General features: G+C 40.1%; 2 protein-coding genes across 5 annotated transcripts in view; both read left to right on the forward strand.

The window, feature by feature from the left end:
• Positions 1-772: 772 nt before the first annotated feature.
• Positions 773-8,776, forward strand: lactb2 (lactamase, beta 2). 2 transcript variants are annotated; one of them, XM_021613184.3, is made up of 7 exons: positions 773-1,137; positions 1,341-1,504; positions 1,653-1,776; positions 2,046-2,224; positions 2,538-2,686; positions 7,753-7,840; positions 7,944-8,776. In XM_021613184.3, the coding sequence occupies exons 1-7, from the start codon at positions 1,016-1,018 to the stop codon at positions 7,988-7,990; spliced, it is 873 nt and encodes a 290-aa protein (XP_021468859.1). In that variant the 5' UTR covers positions 773-1,015; the 3' UTR covers positions 7,991-8,776. The 2 variants fall into 2 exon arrangements, with proteins under 2 accessions (XP_021468859.1, XP_021468860.1); XM_021613185.3 differs by having other exon boundaries at positions 837-1,137; positions 1,341-1,468.
• Positions 8,777-11,382: 2,606 nt separating this feature from the next.
• LOC110530268 (nuclear receptor coactivator 2) overlaps positions 11,383-20,213 on the forward strand; it is an 85,816-nt gene continuing 76,985 nt past the window's right edge. For all 3 annotated transcript variants that reach the window (XM_021613186.3, XM_090182221.1, XM_021613188.3), the window contains exon 1: positions 11,383-11,551. The gene's annotated coding sequence lies outside the window, so the exon portion shown is untranslated. The remainder of the gene's footprint in view (positions 11,552-20,213) is intronic.

The following is a 20,213-nucleotide window of genomic DNA, read 5'->3' on the forward strand; positions in this document are numbered from 1 at the left end:
TAGTTGGACCCATTGTACGATTTACAGCTGCATCCTATGTCAGTTTTATGGGTTAATTTGACTGTATTGATCTCTTGTAATGCATGTACTATTACTCATGAAGCACTTAGGGGGGTAATAGAATGAATAAAATAAATATCACACAGCTTTATTTAAGATCATGCTGTCCCTTATATTCTATATAATGACGATACGGCCAATGCATAGGAACTGCAAAGTCAAAACACATTAAATGAGTTGGTGTTAAATCGTGTAATAAATGACATGTAGAAATGTGTGAAGGTCTATTACATTTATGCCGATGACAGCAGACAAAAATCATTTAGCTTTACTTACTATAAATAATTAAAGTCAATACACTTACAGAGGCTAAACAAACCCAAGGTGATATTTAAACTGGAAAGAAACAAATGCTCACACACACATGACGTATAGTTGTTTTAAACAGTTTGTGCTGAAAACGGTCGTTCTTGTTTTTTTCTACAGAGAAATGTGCAAATGTGTTTATCATAAATCGTAATTATCTTATTATCCTGTCACACTTTATCTACAACATACTGATATAGTCAATTGATTAACCATGTATCTCTGAATAAAATTTGACAATGGCTCTACCTATTGACCTAGCTCAGTTACTACCATCTCGTGCTTGTGTCTGTCATATATATATATTTTTTTTGGGGGGGGGGGGGGGGGGGCAGTATTTACGATGTACTATAATTATTATGAAATTATATGCAATCGTTTTGTAGTTTGAGGCTAAATTGTTTAGACTTTTAGCAAACACTTTTATTTGGATAATGAGGCTTTTATTTTGAAACGAGGTGAGGTGCCACGTCACACAGGAAGTAATCCTCCACTCCAGGTCAATGTTTATTTACATCGGAGAGGTGAAGTTCAAAGCTAATTTACAACTTCAGCGTCTTGGACTACAGATTTTATTTTCACATTGCACGGGGCTTTGAGTTACTAACATCAGCACAATTGATATACGTACCTGATTGCGTCGTGAACCATGAGTGCAATACTCCCTCGTATCGAGCAGCTATCGTCCAGAGTTGTGCGAATCCTGGGATGCAACCCTGGTCCAATGACACTACAAGGAACCAATACGTATTTAGTTGGAACGGGGAAAAGGTATTTTCGTTTTGTGGAAATGTATTCCACACCTGTACTAGCCTCGCATTTCCCCTCTTGGACAGCATTGCTTCATGCGTGCCTATCCATTTTCAGTTGAAGGTCTAATGTAGTACAATTTTATTGAAAGAGTGTTATGGATATGGAAACTACACAAAAGTATCAAACTGCATGAATTAAATTCAGACCATTCTTGTTTTAAGGCGAGTGTTGATAGACACAGGAGAGCCTGCCGTCCCTGAGTACATCAGCAGTCTCCAACAAGCCTTGAGCCAGTTCAACACTGCCATCCAGGAGATCATTGTCACCCATTGGCACCACGACCATACAGGTGGGGTGATCGACATCTGCAGAGACATTACTGGAAGTGAGTGACAGACACCTGACGATAGTAACTGTCTCATTTTGTCAGCCACAGATTGACAGCTTCAGAGGCGTTATGTGCTTTTTGTTGACGCGGACTCAGAAAGCCACACATCACTTGTGTGCCTATGTGCTTTTATTTCTCCACGCAGGTTCTGAGTTACAAGTAAGTAAACTCCCTCGCTCTCCCCCAACTGACGAAAGAATAGGACCAAGTAAGACGTACACTTACCTGAAACATGGAGACGTCATAGAAACTGAGGGGGCCACACTGAAGTAAGTGTAACGTTACTGTGTAAATAGTGTAGTGCCAGTGTTTGACTTGGGCAGCAGCTCACCGGAGCTGAGTACCGGCACCTCCATTCTACTGCTTGAGCTCCTGCACCTCTTATAGAATGTTGGCTCAGAAGTATTGTGAAGCTCCTGCACCTAAATATAAACAGTCCCGGCACCTATTTTAGTCCAAGTCAAGCACTGTGAAGTGCATAAGCTTTATTATGGCTCTATGTATAACTGTGGGTGTGTGCATTTGTGTGCGTGCGCAGAGTCCTATTCACCCCAGGACACACAGATGACCACATGGCCCTTGTTTTGGAGGAAGAGAAGGCCATCTTCTCAGGAGACTGTATTTTGGGGGAGGGAACGGCCGTGTTTGAAGATCTCTATGACTATATGAAATCTCTGCAGATTCTGCTGGACTCACAGGCTGACCTAATATACCCAGGTTTGTTATTGAGCTCTAAAACACTTATTAAAACTCATGGGAATGCGTCCCAAATGGCACCTTATTCCCTATTTAGTGCAGTAATTTTGTCCATATGCCCTGGTAGTGCACTAAATAGTGAATAGGGTGCCAATTGGGACGTAGAGTGTGTCATTAAGTGGACACAAATATATAGATGTCTGAAGCCACATGACATCATGATTTGAGAGGCTCTTCTTCAGATTACTAGTTTACATTTACAGCTATGTCAACTATGCATAGGACTTGATACAAAAACATCTATGTTACTTTCTTCCCAAACTAATTTCTTTAGGTCATGGACCTGTGGTCCAAGACGCTGGTTCTAAGATCCAGCATTACATCAGCCATAGAAACCTCAGAGAGCAGCAGATCCTCAGTGTCCTCCAGGCAGCCGGAGGGAACACATTTTCATCTATGGAACTGGTCAAAGTCGTCTACAAGGTTTGTACATTACAACTTAAAGTTAGGGGCCCGGTTGCATAGAACATTTTAAGTGTTTTCCTTAATCCCTTAAGGAATAATTTCCCTTTATCTAAGGGAATTGTTCAAGGGCGTTGCATAGAGCCCCTCAAATATTTCCTTTAAGTAAGGGCATTCTTAAGGGGTTTTACAGGAGTTTGAAGACATGTATGGCAGAAAGAGTATCTGGTTACCATGGAAATGGCATGATTCACTGACTCGTTTTGTGAGATAACAAAATAGGACTTCTGCAATCAAGACAGGATAACCAAATTGCTTCAGAAGATAGTAAACCACATTTATTGAAGTTACTTTTTTCGAAACTTGTTTATATTACTTTCTAGTACGTCAAGCTAGCTTATAGAGTAGCTATAGCTACAATGGTTTCTCCACTAAAAGTTTAGTAGTTTAGTACGGTACCCTGCGTCACTACTTCATTGCTCCAGACCAGCGCAAGGGGGAGTTAGAGCACTGATTATGCTTTTGGATCCCAAGGCGCTACTGTGTGTCTAACTGAAAATGAATGGGCTACATAAACCTAAATAGAAACTGATAATTGTGCACGACTTCAGTATCACTTAATAAAACTGTTGTTACACTAAGGTTTTTATTCTAAGAGAAGCTTAGACTACAATTAGGGTGTGGAAATGTTAGGATTACTTTGCTCTTACTGTAGTACTGTAGCCTAAAGTCACGTTGTACAGCGCCCAAGTGGCGCAGCGGTCTAAGACACTGTATCGCAGTGCAAACTGATGCTGGTTCAATAACTGTGCCGGCCGCGACTGGGAGACACATGAGGTGATGGTAGGCTTTTGATTTCTCTCCCTCTAAAAACAGAAATAAATCATTCTAAATAACAAACTGGCTTTATTTACAAATTAGTAACAATGTCTCACCCCATGTTCAAGAATGGCCTTTTTCTCGCTCACTTTAAGTTATTTGAAAACAAAATATCGTTATTTTTATTTTTAAAACAAAGCAATTATTATTATTAAATGATTTAGAGTGATTAGATATTCTCACAGATATATTATTCACCCTGTTTTTCACAAGCGTAGCATGCTGTGAATTCTGCAAACGTTTCTAGCAGGACAATATATACTATCCACAGAGATATAGGTAGGCAGGCGCACGAGGTTCAAGGCATGAGAGCAGGAGGCACGGGACGGGCCACAGAGGGGCGCACAGAAGACAGACCTAGCCCATGGGGGAGGGGGGTTGGACCCCAACCTGCACCACAGGGTAGCACAGAGCAACACTTTAAGGGGCATTGCATTAATTATGGCGCTGACTAGGGAAATGTTCCCGCTGTTCTTAGTGCCTGTCTGCACTGTTCAAACTAAAACAACGTAACTAATAATGGTGCAAAAAATGGCCCTTTAGATTTGAATTGGGTGGGCAGATATTATTAAATATTAAAGCATTAGACCTCTCACTAAAGGCGTCAGTCAAAAGTTATTCTTAAATCCGAAAAATTACATGAAAAGCGCACATTTGTAAATCCCAAACTCTAAAAGTAATTGGAAAGGTAGATACTAATTAATTGGGACATTGTGGCTTTTGGTTTCTCCAGAAATAAATAATTCTAAAAAACAAACTGGCTTTATTTACAAATTAGTGAGAATGTCTCACCCCATGTTCAAAAATGGCCTTTTTCTCACTCACTCTAGGTTAAATGAAAACAAAATCCTCTCTAAAAATACCTTAACTTTTTCAACAAAGCGATTATTATTATTATTAATTAATTTAGAATTGTATAAAAGCCCCTTAGATATTCTCAGATATTCTCACAGATTTTAACAAAAAATGCCCCTTAGATATTTATTTAGAATCCTCCAATCCCGCTGATCCTCAACACTGGGGCCCCACAAGGGTGCGTTCTGAGCCCTCTCCTGTACTCCCTGTTCACCCACGACTGCGTGGCCATGCACGCATCCAACTCAATCATCAAGTTTGCAGACGACACTACAGTGGTAGGCTTGATTACCAACAACGACGAGACGGCCTACAGGGAGGAGGTGAGGTCCCTCGGAGTGTGGTGAAATTGTTAGGTTTGATTACTCGTTGGTTATTACTGCATTGTCGGAACTAGAAGCACAAGCATTTCGCTACACTCGCATCAACATCTGCTAACCATGTGTATGTGACAAATAAAATTTGATTTGATTTTCTAAATGTAATTATTGGCGTAGAGTCACGTCATTGAAAAAAATATTTTTCGATATGCTGTAGAACTACTGTAGGCAAAATGAGTCTCACTAGTGTTGAGTAATGTGCTGTTAAAAGTGGTGTAGGTCTTATTTATTTAAAGAGAATTTTCAAGTTAGAAGCAATAGGATTTGAAGCAATAAATATTTCAGCATCGTTTTGCACTGCTCTGAGACAAGCATGGGGACTGGTCTTGATAAATCAATGCATTTTTTTTATTTTCACTGAATCTCTGTTTGATTATTGGGTTACACTGCAATTATGGTTTGGAAATGTTATGCCCCTTAGATATTAGTTTAGAATCCTCCAATCCTCTTATGCTGTAGCCTACTCCTGACCGTCACGTTTTACAGTGCCATATTTTCCGTTCCATCCTAACAGAAACCCTGAGGGTTTCGTTGTTCGTTTTTCTTGGAATAGAAACACCATAATATTAATCAAATGAATTAAGCTACATTTCTTAAAATCAGTCCCATATCCTATGTTCTTACAAAAAAGGTTTTAAATTCTCTAGTAATGCTAATATATATGGAAGACTATCAAATGCTTCTCAAAGATGCCCTCTGGTAGTCAAACTAGCACTAACTTGCATTAATGTTAAAAATGTTAAATAATGTGCCATAGAATTCTGCTACAGCCCGGAAGGTGTGCTGCAGTATGACACAACTTTTAAAGGAGGAACCACTGTAACTAGCCAGCTATCTTTATAGCCATGGATTGTGCATCTTCCATCGTTTAGCTAAGTAGATAGCTTTTTGATGTTCAAACTTTTGTAAGCAGAGCAGATGAAAGCAACATCCACAAGTGCTGTTTACATTGATATCCATACTGAATGAAGCTGTTAAGGGACTTTGTGGGGACCATAACTTTTTCACTTAATTTAAGGGGGAAATTCACCTTAAAATGTTTTGTGCAACTGACTTAACTTTAAGGGGAAACTTTAGGTGTTTTATGCCACCAGGTCCTGAACCTCCTTTGGTTACATTTGGTAAAATTCCTTGGTAACATAAGGTTGATATACGGTATGTGTAGATGCTGACCAAATAATGTTACATCATTCAAAGCCTACTAACACTGCTTTGCCTATAGAATTATATGGGTTGCATATTGGGTCACAATTTTGTTTTGAATGTTTGTTTTAGGACTGATGAAGATTTAATCAAAAGTGCATTACTGTGACTTGAAAACATGATGACATTTCTAAAGAAGGCAAATAATTAGTAGGAAAACCTAGATGCAGTATAATGTTAGCTACAGTAGCTAGCTAAGATTGAGGGGAGATCTCCAGATTTTATCTAGCTAATGTTAGCATTGCTAGCTATTTTTGAGTGCTATTTTTGCTAGTCATTTTACTGTGGCTTCGTCTACATATCTACCTCAAGTACCTCATACCTCTGCACATTGATCTGGTATTGTTACTCCCTGTATATAGTTCCATTGTTTCATGTTTTGTGTGGACACCAGGTAGATTAGCTTCACATTTTTGCAACAGAAAATGAGGATCCTAATAAAATACCAAATATCGTTTGTGTATTTTATTTTATTCCTTGTGTTAGTTACTAGTTTTGTATAAAATTTTTTAAACTCTGCATCGTTGGGAAAGTTAAGCAATAATTTCACTATAAAGTATACACCAGTTGTATTCGGGGCATTCGGGGCATATTCGTAAGCAATAATTTCACTATAAAGTCTACACCAGTTGTATTCGGGGCATGTGATGGAAATAAAATTTGATTTGACGAACTTTGCTAGCTAATGACAACATTGCCATCTGACTAAAGTAAATTTGAAAACATGATGATAATGGAAAAGTTTCTTCCTACTAAATACTCTGTGTACTAGCAATGTCATCATAAGCCCCTATAGTGTAATTTAGGCAAAGTCATTAGCCCCTTTTCAAAGTCATTAGTCCCTGTTCTACTTTTGAGCATCAATATGGCTGCGGTGGCTGTGGGATGTTGACAACAATGACAGAGGTGCAACCCATGAATTAGAGGTCTTCACGGGTCCAACAGACCCAACATTTTGAGATCCGACCAGGTCTGGGTCCTAAATTCAGACTTTTGTCTCGGATTTGGGTCGGGTCTGATATAATTGCCACGTGTCTCGTGTATGTGCAATTAAAATTGAGTTACCGACTGGACCTGATTGGACCCGTCCTCTGTTCATTTAATGTGTGTGAGGTGATGAGAATTACGCAAGCTGAATGATCTGTGTCAGCCAATTGGCACTCAATAAAACATATAGCTTATGTCCAGCTGAAACTGGTTCCGGCTGCGCACTTCACGTGTGCCTGCTTTTAAATGTGAATATCACACAGTGAACACCTAAGCCTAATAGACCCATGCATGCAATGCCCTGATGCATTTGGTGCTCAAATCTCTGACAGCTGAACCATGAGATGGACAATTATTGTTTTAGGAAAGTAAAAACCATTAAAACAATAGGCTACAAGGTTTTGAATATGCTACACATTGTGTAATTTGTTATAGGTAGTTTTTAAGGACCCGTAACTGTGGATCATTTGGGCAACATCGCTTGTTTGTTGGTGGTGCTGGCAGCGCCCGGTTGGTTTATTTTTCGCTCTTTTTACTCTACGGATCTGCATTGGTATCTTGGATCCGAACAAGCACCGATCTGCTTTGGTATGTTTTTTCAAGGGGCCTTTTCGGAACGGGTCTGACTGTCTTATGGTCTCAGTTTAAAAAATATATAATTTATGCATATCGGGTCGGGTGGGAAAACCTCGGAACGGTTCCAACTTTTTGCACCCTTGAAAACCTCTACCATGAATAATCTACTTTGTAACCCATTTTGTAAAATGTACTTTTCTGCAAAAGGAGACACCTGAACATCTGCATAGAGCAGCAGAGGTGAACCTTGTGCATCACCTAAAGAAACTGGAGAAGGAGGGGAAGATAACTGTTGGTATGTCTTAATTTCACTTACATTACATTATGTTACACCATTCGGTTAATGTATTACCATTTTCCAGTAGTTAACATTTTTTCATTTCCTATTTTTCTTTCAGCTAGTGATGATTCTTCTCACACCAACAAATGGAAAAGTAATTTGTGATCAATGATTTAATCCGATTTATCTGTTGAAAAATTACATCCCTAACAAAGGACACATGTAATCTTGGATTCAAATGATTCACATTTCCCTGTCCCACACACAACTGAGCTTGTTTGACGTGAAGTAAAGAGTATTTGCAAGAATCTTACTTTGTAATTCTTTATAGAACTGCAATTATTTAATGTCTGTACTTTATGTCTTAAGACAGCTAAAGGGGTGTTAAAATGTGGCACATCAATATAGGGAGCTGCAAATGCACTGGTGGGTACCCCTCATTTATACCCCTCATTCATCGACAGATAGCCTCAAGGTTCGAGGGTTAGGCCAGTAACCGAAATGTTGCTGGTTTGAAATCCCAGAGCCAACAAGGTAAGAAATCTTGCTGTGCCCTTGAGCAAGGCACTTAACCCCAATTGCTCCATTGGTGACCCTGGCCGTGACCCCAATTCCTGTTGCAGCTCAGGGGGAGTTGGGATATGCAAAAAACACATTTCCATTACAAACTTATACACGTGTGTAACAGGACAAATATAAGCAGCCCCACAAGTATTATTATTATTGCTAATATGCTGATCTTAGACATTTGGGCATTATGAGTTGTACTACTTTCAGAATGTTACTGTGGACAGCTTAACTCTGATATACTAAGATGAAGCACATTTAAACCCTGTGAAGTGATCTTATTGTTCCTTTCTATTGAGAAACCCAGATCAAACTGTATGAATCTATAATGTAAAATGTACAGATGCCTTCTAATAAATACATTGTTTTTCAATATAGAACAAACCGGTACTCAAAGTTATCATTCACTGCCTTTGCAATAATATACACAAATAAATATTTTGGGACAATGATCAATGCTAATACCAAAGCCACTGATTCATACCTGGCCAAGGCTTTCGACTCTGTCAATCACCACATTCTTATTGGCAGACTCGACAGCCTTGGTTTCTCAAATGATTGCCTCACCTGGTTTACCAACTACTTCTCTGATAGAGTTCAGTGTGTCAAATTGGAGGGCCTGTTGTCCGGACCTCTGGCAGTCTCTATGGGGGTGCAACAGGGTTAAATTCTTGGGCAGACTCTCTTCTCTGTATACATCAATGATGTCGCTCTTGCTGCTGGTGATTCTCTGATCCACCTCTACGCAGACAACAGCATTCTGTATACTTTTGGCCCCTCTTTGGACACTGTGTTAACTAACCTCCAGACGAGCTTCAATGCCATACAACTCTCCTTCCGTAAAACTAAATGCAAGTAAAACTAAATGCATTCTATTCAATCGATCACTGCCCGCACCTGCCCGCCCGTCCAGCATCACTACTCTGGACGGCTCTGACTTAGAATACGTGGACAACTACAAATACCTAGGTGTCTGGTTAGACTGTAAACTCTCCTTCCAGACTCACATTAAGCATCTCCAATCCAAAATCTAGAATCGGCTTCCTATATCGCAACAAAGCATCCTTCACTCATGCTGCCAAACATACCCTTGTAAAACTGACCATCCTACCGATCCTCGACTTCGGCGATGTCATCTATAAAATAGCCTCCAACACTCTACTCAACAAATTGGATGCAGTCCATCACAGTGCCATCCGTTTTGTCATCAAAGCCCCATACACTACCCACCACTGCGACCTGAACACTCTCGTTGGTTGGCCCTCGCTTCATACTCGTTGCCAAACCCACTGGCTACAGGTTATCTACAAGTCTCTGCTAGGTAAAGCCCCGCCTTATCTCAGCTCACTGGTCACCATAGCAGCACCCACTCGTAGCACGCGCTCCAGCAGGTATATCTCACTGGTCACCCCCAAAGCCAATTCCTCCTTTGGTCGCGTTTCCTTCCAGTTCTCTGCTGCCAATGACTGGAACGAACTGCAAAATATCACTGAAGCTGGAGACACATATCTCCCTCACTAGCTTTAAACACCAGCTGTCAGAGCAGCTCACAGATCACTGCACTTGTACATATCCCACCTGTAAACAGCCCATCTATCTACCTCATCCCCATGCTGTATTTATTTATTTATCCTGCTCCTTTGCACCCCAGTATCTCTACTTGCACATTCATCTTCTGCACATCTACCATTCCAGTGTTTAATTGCTATATTGCAATTACTTACCTATTTATTGCCTTAACTCCCTTATCTTGCCTCATTTGCACTCACTGTATATAGACTTTTTCTTTTTCTACTGTATTATTGACTGTATTTTGTTTATTCCATGTGTAACTCTGTTGTTGTATGTGTCAAATTGCTATACTTTATCTTGGCCAGGTTGCATTTGCAAATGAGAACTTGTTCTCAACTAGCCTACCTGGTTAAATAAAGGTGAAATAAATAGATAAACCAATAAATCATCACTAGGTGGCAGTGTTTATCAAGGAGAGGCAATAACTGAACTGTGGACAATGAGTAGAATGTCAGCCCATAATGGCATCGATTTTGTATTTAGGCCACAAGCAGAGAACCACTCAAGAAAATATATTACCAATTGTCTTCCACTGTTCTTTACACTTCAATATACAATACTTATTTGGGATTTTAAGAATGTAATAGGCACCCAAATACATGTTTTTGTTGCCTGGCCTCTGCCCTATGAACTGTCTGTCTGCAACTAGATCCCCTGAAATCCCTCTAAGTAAATATTTTTTACAGGGTATAGAAAAGGATATGAAATAGAGCTAAACAGCTTGGAAGACAATATACAATACTTAAGTGCAAAGACATTAGGCAAACATGTCTACATTAGTTTCTCTTTCCATATGTGCAAAACCTTTCCCTAGCTCAAACCGTCTCAGTCTAATGGAGGAACATTAACAATTTATTGTATCAACAGCAGGTGTGGCCAATTAGTGAGTGTGGCTCTGTGGCTGCTATAAAAGCAGACACGGGTGAAGTAAGTAGCGTAATCAGTTCTAGTCCATGGAGGGTTTGGACAGAGGCTATGATTTGTGAGCTGTGCAAACGTTTGAACATCTGCCTGAGACGGCTTGACTGTGCCAAATAGGGGGGGAAAAAACTAATGTGAAGCGAGGCACTATCTCACTGTGTTTGTGTGTCAGCTTGTTAATTTACTCATGAAATGCAAAACCTGAATAAATTGGACTTTTTTTACTCCAAATTAAAATGAATTTAGGCCTAAATAAAAGGGTGTTTACTATTTAGTAGACTAGGCTACATTTTAAAGACTTCATAATGTCATGTTTATTTTAGTAAACAAGGAAGTACTATGGCAACCTATTTAAGTTTAAAATGCAGTGTAAACATCCTCTTTAGTTGTGGCTAACAAACTTTAACCGGGCATTCATTGCATTGTGTCTGGCTTTTAGCTGCTATGGCTGGTTGCAGTGTCATCATTCTTGCCGTCTGTTCTGTGAGCAGCAGTCTATTGTGGTAATGAGTGCTGATGCCCTGCGCGTGTGGGGGAGGACTACTGGTAAGATAAACAGGCACCCAGTCATCGCAGAGGAACATGGCGGCACTGCCTTTACATTGCCGTTTCCCGATTTCGAAGGTCCTGGCATAACAGTTTGCATTTATGGGATTTCAAGTTACGGTAAGTTGAGAGTAACTTACAACGGATGTGTTTTGTAGTGAAGAAGTATGTTTTTGTGCAGTTAGATAAAATATATGGTAGGCTATAGAATCCGTCATGTCAGTTTAGTCTTACCACTGGGAAGCGGCGTTGTCGCTTGTTGTCTGAAGCGAGATATTTCTTTAGGTGGTTCGGGGATGATTCTTACGCTAGACTAGTTTTGTTGCGAAGCGTTGCTGAGAATTCAATGAAATTGAACTTAAAATGTGTTTACGAAGCAATTTAAATGAATTGTTTTTGGTGGAGGAACATCGCCTGTGTTTCAAATAGAAAAGTTTAAGGAGATTATTTTTGGCAGATTCATTTGAAGGTATTGCACGACATGCCGATAGCGAACATGGTAAACTGCACATAGTTTGAGGTTTCTGCATCATGCAAAATAACTTATTGAAACCAAAATAACAGTTGCGGTTGAATAACCAAACGTCACTGTGGTTTACGAGTTTAAGTAGGAAATCCTCAGCAAGCTCGGCACCACATTTCCGATTGTTATTTAGTCTCAACTGTGTAACAACTAGAAATGCCTGCGATCGGAAAGGTGTAACATTGAGGTATGAGATCATTAAAAAAAGTACCCTAACTTTTCATCAACCTTTGACGGTGACGTCATATGGCGAATTTAATATAACAAGTGTTCCCACCATAGAGTGAGTTGTATGTGACACATTTCTCAAAAAAAACTCATTTGAGTTTGGCAATGAGATCTTGTAACCTAAGTTTTGATGGTTTGAGTGTCAATCACCAGTCGTCACTCAACAGTTAAAACAAATATCGGAATCAGTCTAATTTTGTTTGCCTTGTTGCGAGAACCTGTTTTACTATGTATGCCGTGAATCACGATGACTCATTTTTTGAAATGCTAGTAAAAAGTGTGAGGAGCATGGAATAATGGCTCCAAAATCAAATACAGTTAACATTGAGAAGGGCCAGTGGGCTACCAATCAATTGGCCTGCAGAAGGTTGACCATATGGCAGGTGCATGTTATTCATAGTGAAATCTCACCCAATAAGTCAGTGCTATTAGTTTAAATATAAAGATTGGATGAAAAAAAAAAAAGCTGGATCTTGACCTATTGGTCTAGAATATATTGGTAGAGACTAGTGGTCTTTGTTGGCCCTATAAAGACTATTTGTTCTCTGCTGCTGTTTTACAGAGTAGTGAACTTTGAAAGGTATTTCATTACACAGCAGCATTTCTTGTTCTTTTACTTTCCCTCTTCTCCTTATTAAATGCAGGAATGTTACATGAAAACTGAACATCGTTGACAGCAATAACAAGCAACTTAATATTTTTGTAGTTATTTTGAATATCTTATTTTGCTTATGATTTTAGAGCCATTTTTAGCCCTTAAATTTGCCATATAATAGGCTATGCCAAAGGCTTGGCATGTGCTTCTAACACAGTGCATTACAGTAAGTTATGTAGAAGGGATGCCATTGCATTGCTGTACACATTAAGAGCCTTTATGAGTTTGTCTGCTTTCCCAACGAATTATCCTTTGGCTGTATTTACACAGGAAGCCCAATTCCGATATCTTTTTCACTAATTGGTCTTTTGACAGATCACATCCGCTTTGAAAAAGCCCTGATGTTAAAAGATCTGAAGTGATTGGTCAAAAGACCAATTAGGCAGCCAAATTCTAAATATTTTTTCCACTATGTAAATGCAGACATAGTGGCTTGGAATCAGCAAACCATGTGAGCAATATAATAATGTCTGCACCAATGGCAGAGGAGCGGGATGAAGCTTGGGACTTGACAGGGTCGTTTTTCCATTAGCAGGTTTCTACAGGCTTAAAGGCCCAGTGCAGTCAATGCAGTTTTTCCGTTGGTTTGTATCTCATTGTACAACAGTTGATAAAACGAACACTAAAAGTATGAAGAAAAATGAATCGGTGTCATTTAATGATAGTCACTAGTTGGAAAATACAATCTACAGAGGACCTAATCAGCAGGTTGGGCATTGGAGTTTCTGCTTGCCTGGTGACTTGACCAGGTGGTCATTTAGTTAATAGACCAATAACAAAGCTAACTAGCGCTTTGGAATTTCCTCATCCCCACTGAGACCTCACCCAGACCGTCTTAGCAAAATTCTTGGCTTAAAGTTTTTTTTGTTGCCAAAAATATATTTATTTTAAATGGACAACTATTACAGTAAGGTACTTGATTGTTAACCAGACATGATTTGATATTGATAATAACCCGAACATGAAAATGCCATGTTAAAGGTGGTCCGTTGTTTTTTAAAGAGACATAAGCCATTCCTATTTCATTGAGTTTATTAACCTATTTCAAAATAATCAGAAGTCTGATATTTGAAACACTGCATGATAAAAAATGGAATGCCCCAACCCACCCTGTGCTTTCCTCCTGCCTTTTCAAATGGGCATTGACATTGCTGGGTTTTCCCCTGCTCTCTGTAATTGCATTGCATGGAAAATAAGAAATTGTATACATCCATTCTTATGTGACCTGATTATGAGCGGTAGTGTGTACTATTACAGTGTGATTCATTTATCCAAAGCCCTTGAATGTTCATTCCAGGCTGCGTTCACGTGATTAATGGAAGTCTCTCTCTCTCGTGGAATTAAATGTTCTCGATCTCTTACTGTGAAGCCCCATACTCAGTCTTCAACTTGAAGCACTTCCTGTTGCTGCGTTGTTCAATTTATCGATTCCTGTGTGCGTGCGTTTTTAATAGGCTGTGAGAGTGCAGTGTTTCCTTTAGGGGGGATAAATAGCGAGGGGGGGGATAGGTCGGGGGGACTTTTTAAAAGGACATAATACTCTAAAATGAAAAATTAAACTATGCTGACATAATTTATACCTCCAGAAATGAGCCCCATAACAGGCTAGTGGTAAAATGATTTGTTAAAATTGGACCATGCAAATATCGGATGTACAAAGTTTCTGGATATTGGCGGGAACTGGAAGACGCTGTCGTACACGTCGATCCAGGGCATCCCAAACATGCTCAATGGGTGACATGTCTGGTGAGTATGCAGGCCATAGAAGAACTGGGATATTTTCAGCTTCCAGGAATTGTGTACAGATCCTTGCGATATGGGGCCGTGCATTATCATGCTGAAACATGAGGCGATGGTGGCGGATTAATGGCACGACAATGGGCCTCAGGATCTCATTGCGGTATCGCTATGCATTCAAATTGCCATTGATTAAAATGCAATTGTGTTCGATGTACGTAGCTTATGCCTGTCCGTACCATAACCCCACCGACAACATGGGGCACTCTGTTCCCAACGTTGAAAGCAGCTAACCGCTGGCCCACACAATGGCATATACGCGATCTGCCTGATACAGTTCTCCAGTGTGCCAGTGGCCATCGAAGATGAGCAATTTCCCACTGAAGTCAGTTACGACGCTGAACTGCAGTCAGGTCAAGACCCTGGTGAGGATGCAAGTAAGCTTCCCTGAGACGGTTTCTGATAGTTTGTGAAAAAGTCCATTGGTTGTGCAATCCCACAGTTTTGTCAGCTGTCTGGGTGGATGGCGTCAAACAATCCCGCAGGTGAAGAAGCCGGATGTAGAAGTCCTGGGCCGGCATGGTTACATGTGGTCTGTAGTTGTGAGGCCGGTTACACTCACTGCCAAATTCTCTAAAACGATGGAGGTGGCTTATGGTAGAGAAATTAACATACAAGCCAGAGAATTGAAAGTTAGCATTTCATGGTAAGGCCTACTACACCTGTTGTGTTGGGTGCATGTGACCAATGAAATGTGATTTGATTTTGACATTCTTGCAGTCAGCATGCCAATTGCACACTCCCTCAACTTGAGACATGTGGTAAAGGTCAACCTATTTATAATTTTTCAACACCGATTATTGGAGGACCCAAAACTCTGATACGGATTAATCGACCAACATTTTTTTATATATACATAAAGAAAATATATATTTATTTGTAATAACAATTACAACAATACTGAATGAAAATAAGGGTTCATTGTTAACTTTATACAATAAATAAAATCTATTTAGTCTCAAATAAATAGTGAAACATGTTCAATTTGGTTTAAATAAAGCAAGAACAGTATTGGAGAAGGTAAAAGTGTAATGTGCCATGTAAAAAAGCAAAAGTTTAAGTTCCTTGCTCAGAACATGAGAACATATGAAAGCTGGTTGTTCAATATTCCCAGTTAAGAAGTTTTAGGTTGTAGTTATTATAGGAATTATGACGCATCGACCATTTTGTATTTCATATACCTTTGACTATTGGATGTTCTTATAGGCACTTTAGTATTGTCAGCCTAATCTCGGGAGTTTGTAGGCTTGAAGTCATAAACAGTGCTGTGCATCAATCATTGCTAAGAGCTGCTGGTAAATGCAGTAAAGTGCTGTTTGGATGAATGCTTACGAGCCTGCTTCTGCCTACCATCGCTCAGACTGCTCTATCAAATCATAGACTTAATTAATTATAATATAAATACAGAAATACGAGCCTTTGGTCATTAATATGGTCGAATCCGGAAACTATCATTTTGAAAACAAAACGTTTATTCTTTCAGTGAAATACAGAACCGTTCTGTATTTTATCGAAAAGGGTGGCAACCCTAAGTCTTAATATTGCTGTTACATTGCACAACCGTCAATGTCATAATTATGTAAAATTCTGGCAAATTAATTACGTTCTTTGTTAGGAAGAAATTGTGACTCTGCTTGCACTGGACGCAAGACAAGTGATACAATAACATTGCCTACTAAAATGCATTTCTTTTAGCTAAATATGCAGGTTTAAAAAAATATAACTGTATTGATTTTAAGAAAGGCATTGATGTTTATGGTTAGGTACATTTGTGCAACGATTGCTTTTTTCACCCGTTTGGCGAAGTTGAAGTAGGCTGTGATTCGATGATAAATTAACAGGCACCGCATTGATTATATATTTATGTCACCGTTATTTAACCAGGTAGGCCAGTTGAGAACAATTTCTCATTTACAACTGCGACCTGGCCAAGATAAAGAAAAGCAGTATGACAACACAGTTACACACAAATATACAGTCAATAACACAAAATAAAAATAGAAGCATCTACGTACAATGTGTGCAAATGTAGGGAGGTAGGCAAAAAATAGGCCCTAGAGGTGAAAATAATTACAATTTAGCATTAATACTGGAGTGATAATGTGCAGATGGTAAATGTGCAATTGGAGATACTGGGGTGCAAGAGGGTAAGTAATAATATGGGGATGAGGTAGTCGGGTGTGCTATTTACAGATTGGCTGTGTACAGTGATCAGTAAGCTGCTCAGACAGCTGATGCTTAGCGCAGGACAAGCTAGTTAACTACACATGCTGGATGATATTACTAGGTTAACTAGTGATTATGTGAAGATTGATTGTTTTTTATAAGATAAGTTTAATGCTAGCTAGCAACTTACCGTGGCTCCTTGCAGCCACAAGGTCCTTTTGATGCTGCACTCGCGTAACAGGTGGTCAGCCTGCCACGCAGTTTCCTCGTGGATTGCAACATAATCAGTGTTCAAATAGGCCGATTACTGATTGTTATGAACTTGAAAATGGCCCTAATTAATCGGTTGACCTCTAATCTGCGGCATTGTGTTGTGACAACTGCACATTTTAGTGTCCTTTTTCCCCCCCAGCACAAGGTGCACCTTGATCATGCTGTTTTATCAGGTTCTTGATAATCCATAATCCAATCCCCTCCCCCCCCTCTCCCAACACTTTCCCTGCTCACCTAAAATATAATCTGTCTCATCACAATTTAAATCACTCCCCAAAAATTATTTTGATGTAGAGTGGAATTTTACCCCAAGTTACCCTACCATTAACCCGTGTTAAATTAGCCCCACTCTCCCCTTTGCACTCACTGCAAATTACGGAGTGGTAATGTGCTTAACTAGCCTAGTACGAACATCCTGATCTCGCAAGCTTGCATTCTGATTCTCTACATGGATATCCATATTGAGAAACAGAATGTAAACTCGCGAGATCAGGATGTTTTGTATGAGGCTAGTGCTTAAAACCTCAAGGATCTGCCCCCTTTTTTCAATTTTTGCCTAAAATGACATACCCAAATCTAACTGCCTGTAGACCAGACCCTGAAGCAAGGATATGCATGTTCTTGGTACCATTTGAAAGGATGCACTTTGAAGTTTGTGGAAATGTTAAAGGAATGTTGGAGAATATAACACATTAGATATGGTAAAAGATAATACAAAGAAAAGAACAACTGTTCTTCTGTTCAAATTTTTGTTTCAAGACTGCCCAAATAGTCTTTGTTTATTAATAACTTCATGTTTAAAATTGTGCACTCTCCTCAAACAATAGCATGGTATTATTTCACTGTAATAGCTACTGTAAATTGGACAGTGCAGTTAATTAACAAGAATTTTAAGCTTTCTGACAATATCAGATATGTCTATGTCCTGGGAAATGTTCTTGTTTCTTTTACAGCCTCATGCTAATGCCGTTAGCTCAACGGTCCCGTGGATGGGACACCGATCCTGAAGATGAACCATTTGGCTGCTAAAAACTCAGGTTTTAAGTTTGTGCATATTTAGGAGTTGAGAAACAAATAAAGTAGGAATGGAAAGCTGGGATCCCCCTCTTAATTATTATTATTTTAACAAAGGCCTTTAAAACTGCTGTTTTAACCGCATTTGCAAGAATTGTTGTGCATTGACTGCTTGTCCCTCACTATGGCACTTGTAACTTGAATGCGCCTCGAGAGGAATGTTTCTCTCACGTAGAACAAACATCAAGCCGAATAGGTTTGTCAGAGTTTTCTATTCATTACACATTTTGTTTGCAAAGGAAAAGTAACTGTGGACTGTTATAGCGTTTTTTTTGGGGGGGGGGGGGGTGGCAATTTTGCCGTGGGTACAGCACCACATAAATGATTGCAACGGAAACACTAGAGTATGTGCAATAAGTGCCTCCGTCGCCACACACTAAGTCTGTCACCTGGATGTCACACTGCAGGGACGGGTGTCTCAGTGACTGTTCTGATTCCCCCCCGTATTAACTGCTTTGACCACAGACTTACTAACACTACCAGTGTTAACCCAACCGTCCAGGCAGTCACCACCTCAATGATAGTTAATGGATGGACTGCCAGTGCCACCTGACAGTATGATCTGGTTGCATCACTGCCTGGTACGGCAACTGCTCGGCCTCCGACCGCAAGGCACGACAGAGGGTAGTGCGAACAGCCCGGTACATCACTGGGGCCAACCTTCCTGCCATCGAGAATCTCTATACCAGGCGGTGTCAGAGGAAGGCCCTAAAAATGGTCAAAGACTCCAGCCACCCTAGTCATAGACTGTTCTCTCTGCTACCCTGCACGGCAAGCGGTACCGGGGCACCAAGTCTATGTCCAAGAGGCTTCAAAACGGCTTCTACTCCTGAACATCAAGTCAAACGGATACCCAGACTATTTGCATTCCCTCCCCCACTTCCCCCTCTTTACTCCACTGCTACTCTGTTGTCATCTATGCATAGTCACTTTCCTAACTCTACCTACATGTACATACTACCTCAACTGACCGTGCCCCCGCACATTGACTCTGTACCGGTACCCCCTGTATATAGTCTCGCTATTGTTATTTTACTGCTGCTGCTTACTTGTTACTTTTATCTCTTATTCTTATCCATATTTTTTTGGAACTGCATTGTTGGTTAGGGGCTCGTAAGTATTAACATTTGATTTAAGGGGTCCATTCCTTTCTAGCATTCAGCAATGCTCTGAAAGAGCAATTACTCTCTTGAAATGGTGGTTGTAGCATACTGCATTGGGGAGGAGACTGGTTCAAATAGGGAATCTGTGGTGTTTGCACAGTCCACACACACACCGCACACAATTTGAATAAGTGTACTTGGTGTACTCACAGACAGTCTCAACCCACCATGGTAAACTGTTTGTCGGCCACACAGCAAACGATAGTGAATCAGACTGCAGCGGAATGAACCAGTGGCCTGGGAGCCAAGTCCAGGGTTGCATAACAAGTGCTAATTTAGTTTGAGCTGTGGCCATAATTCTGCAGCTCTGTGACGGGTCCTGGTGATAAAGTCGCCACTGTGCTACACTCTGTGTGAAGGCACTGTAGACTAACAGCCAGGCAGGCTTGGAACCAACCTCCTGTTTGTTTGGCTTGGTTGTAGGATTGTTTAGGGTTATTATTATTTTTAGGAATCCCACATTGCTGTGAAAAGGGTTCAGCAGTAGATGCTTTTTAACCTTGCAACTGCAGCACCAGTTGTTAGACGCAGTGTTCAGTTTGCCTGCTTGTTGCCCAATCTGGCAGGGTTTCCATGGTTTAGTCTGGATATATTGTAGAATTTACTGTTCTGGATGTGAAAAAGCCTCCCAATGAACTCTCAAGTCTGTCATGTTATGATAATACATGGGTGGTTATGGTGATTTTGAGTAATATCATACAATGTGATCATGATACCATATTGACATCGAAACGGCAACACCATAATAACAATAGGCTACTAAGGCTAGATGCTTTCTTTCCGGTATAATTCTGAAATAAAATCCTTTTTATTCAAAACCAGCACATATTTCAGCAGTCCCATACAGTTCCCAGTACCTCAAGTTCACTCTGTTACCATCTGGTTGCTTAGTAACACAAATTA

This window comes from Oncorhynchus mykiss, chromosome 8 (assembly GCF_057628025.1).
Source record: "Oncorhynchus mykiss isolate SJ-2025 chromosome 8, ASM5762802v1, whole genome shotgun sequence".
Classification (NCBI taxonomy): Eukaryota; Metazoa; Chordata; class Actinopteri; order Salmoniformes; family Salmonidae; genus Oncorhynchus; species Oncorhynchus mykiss.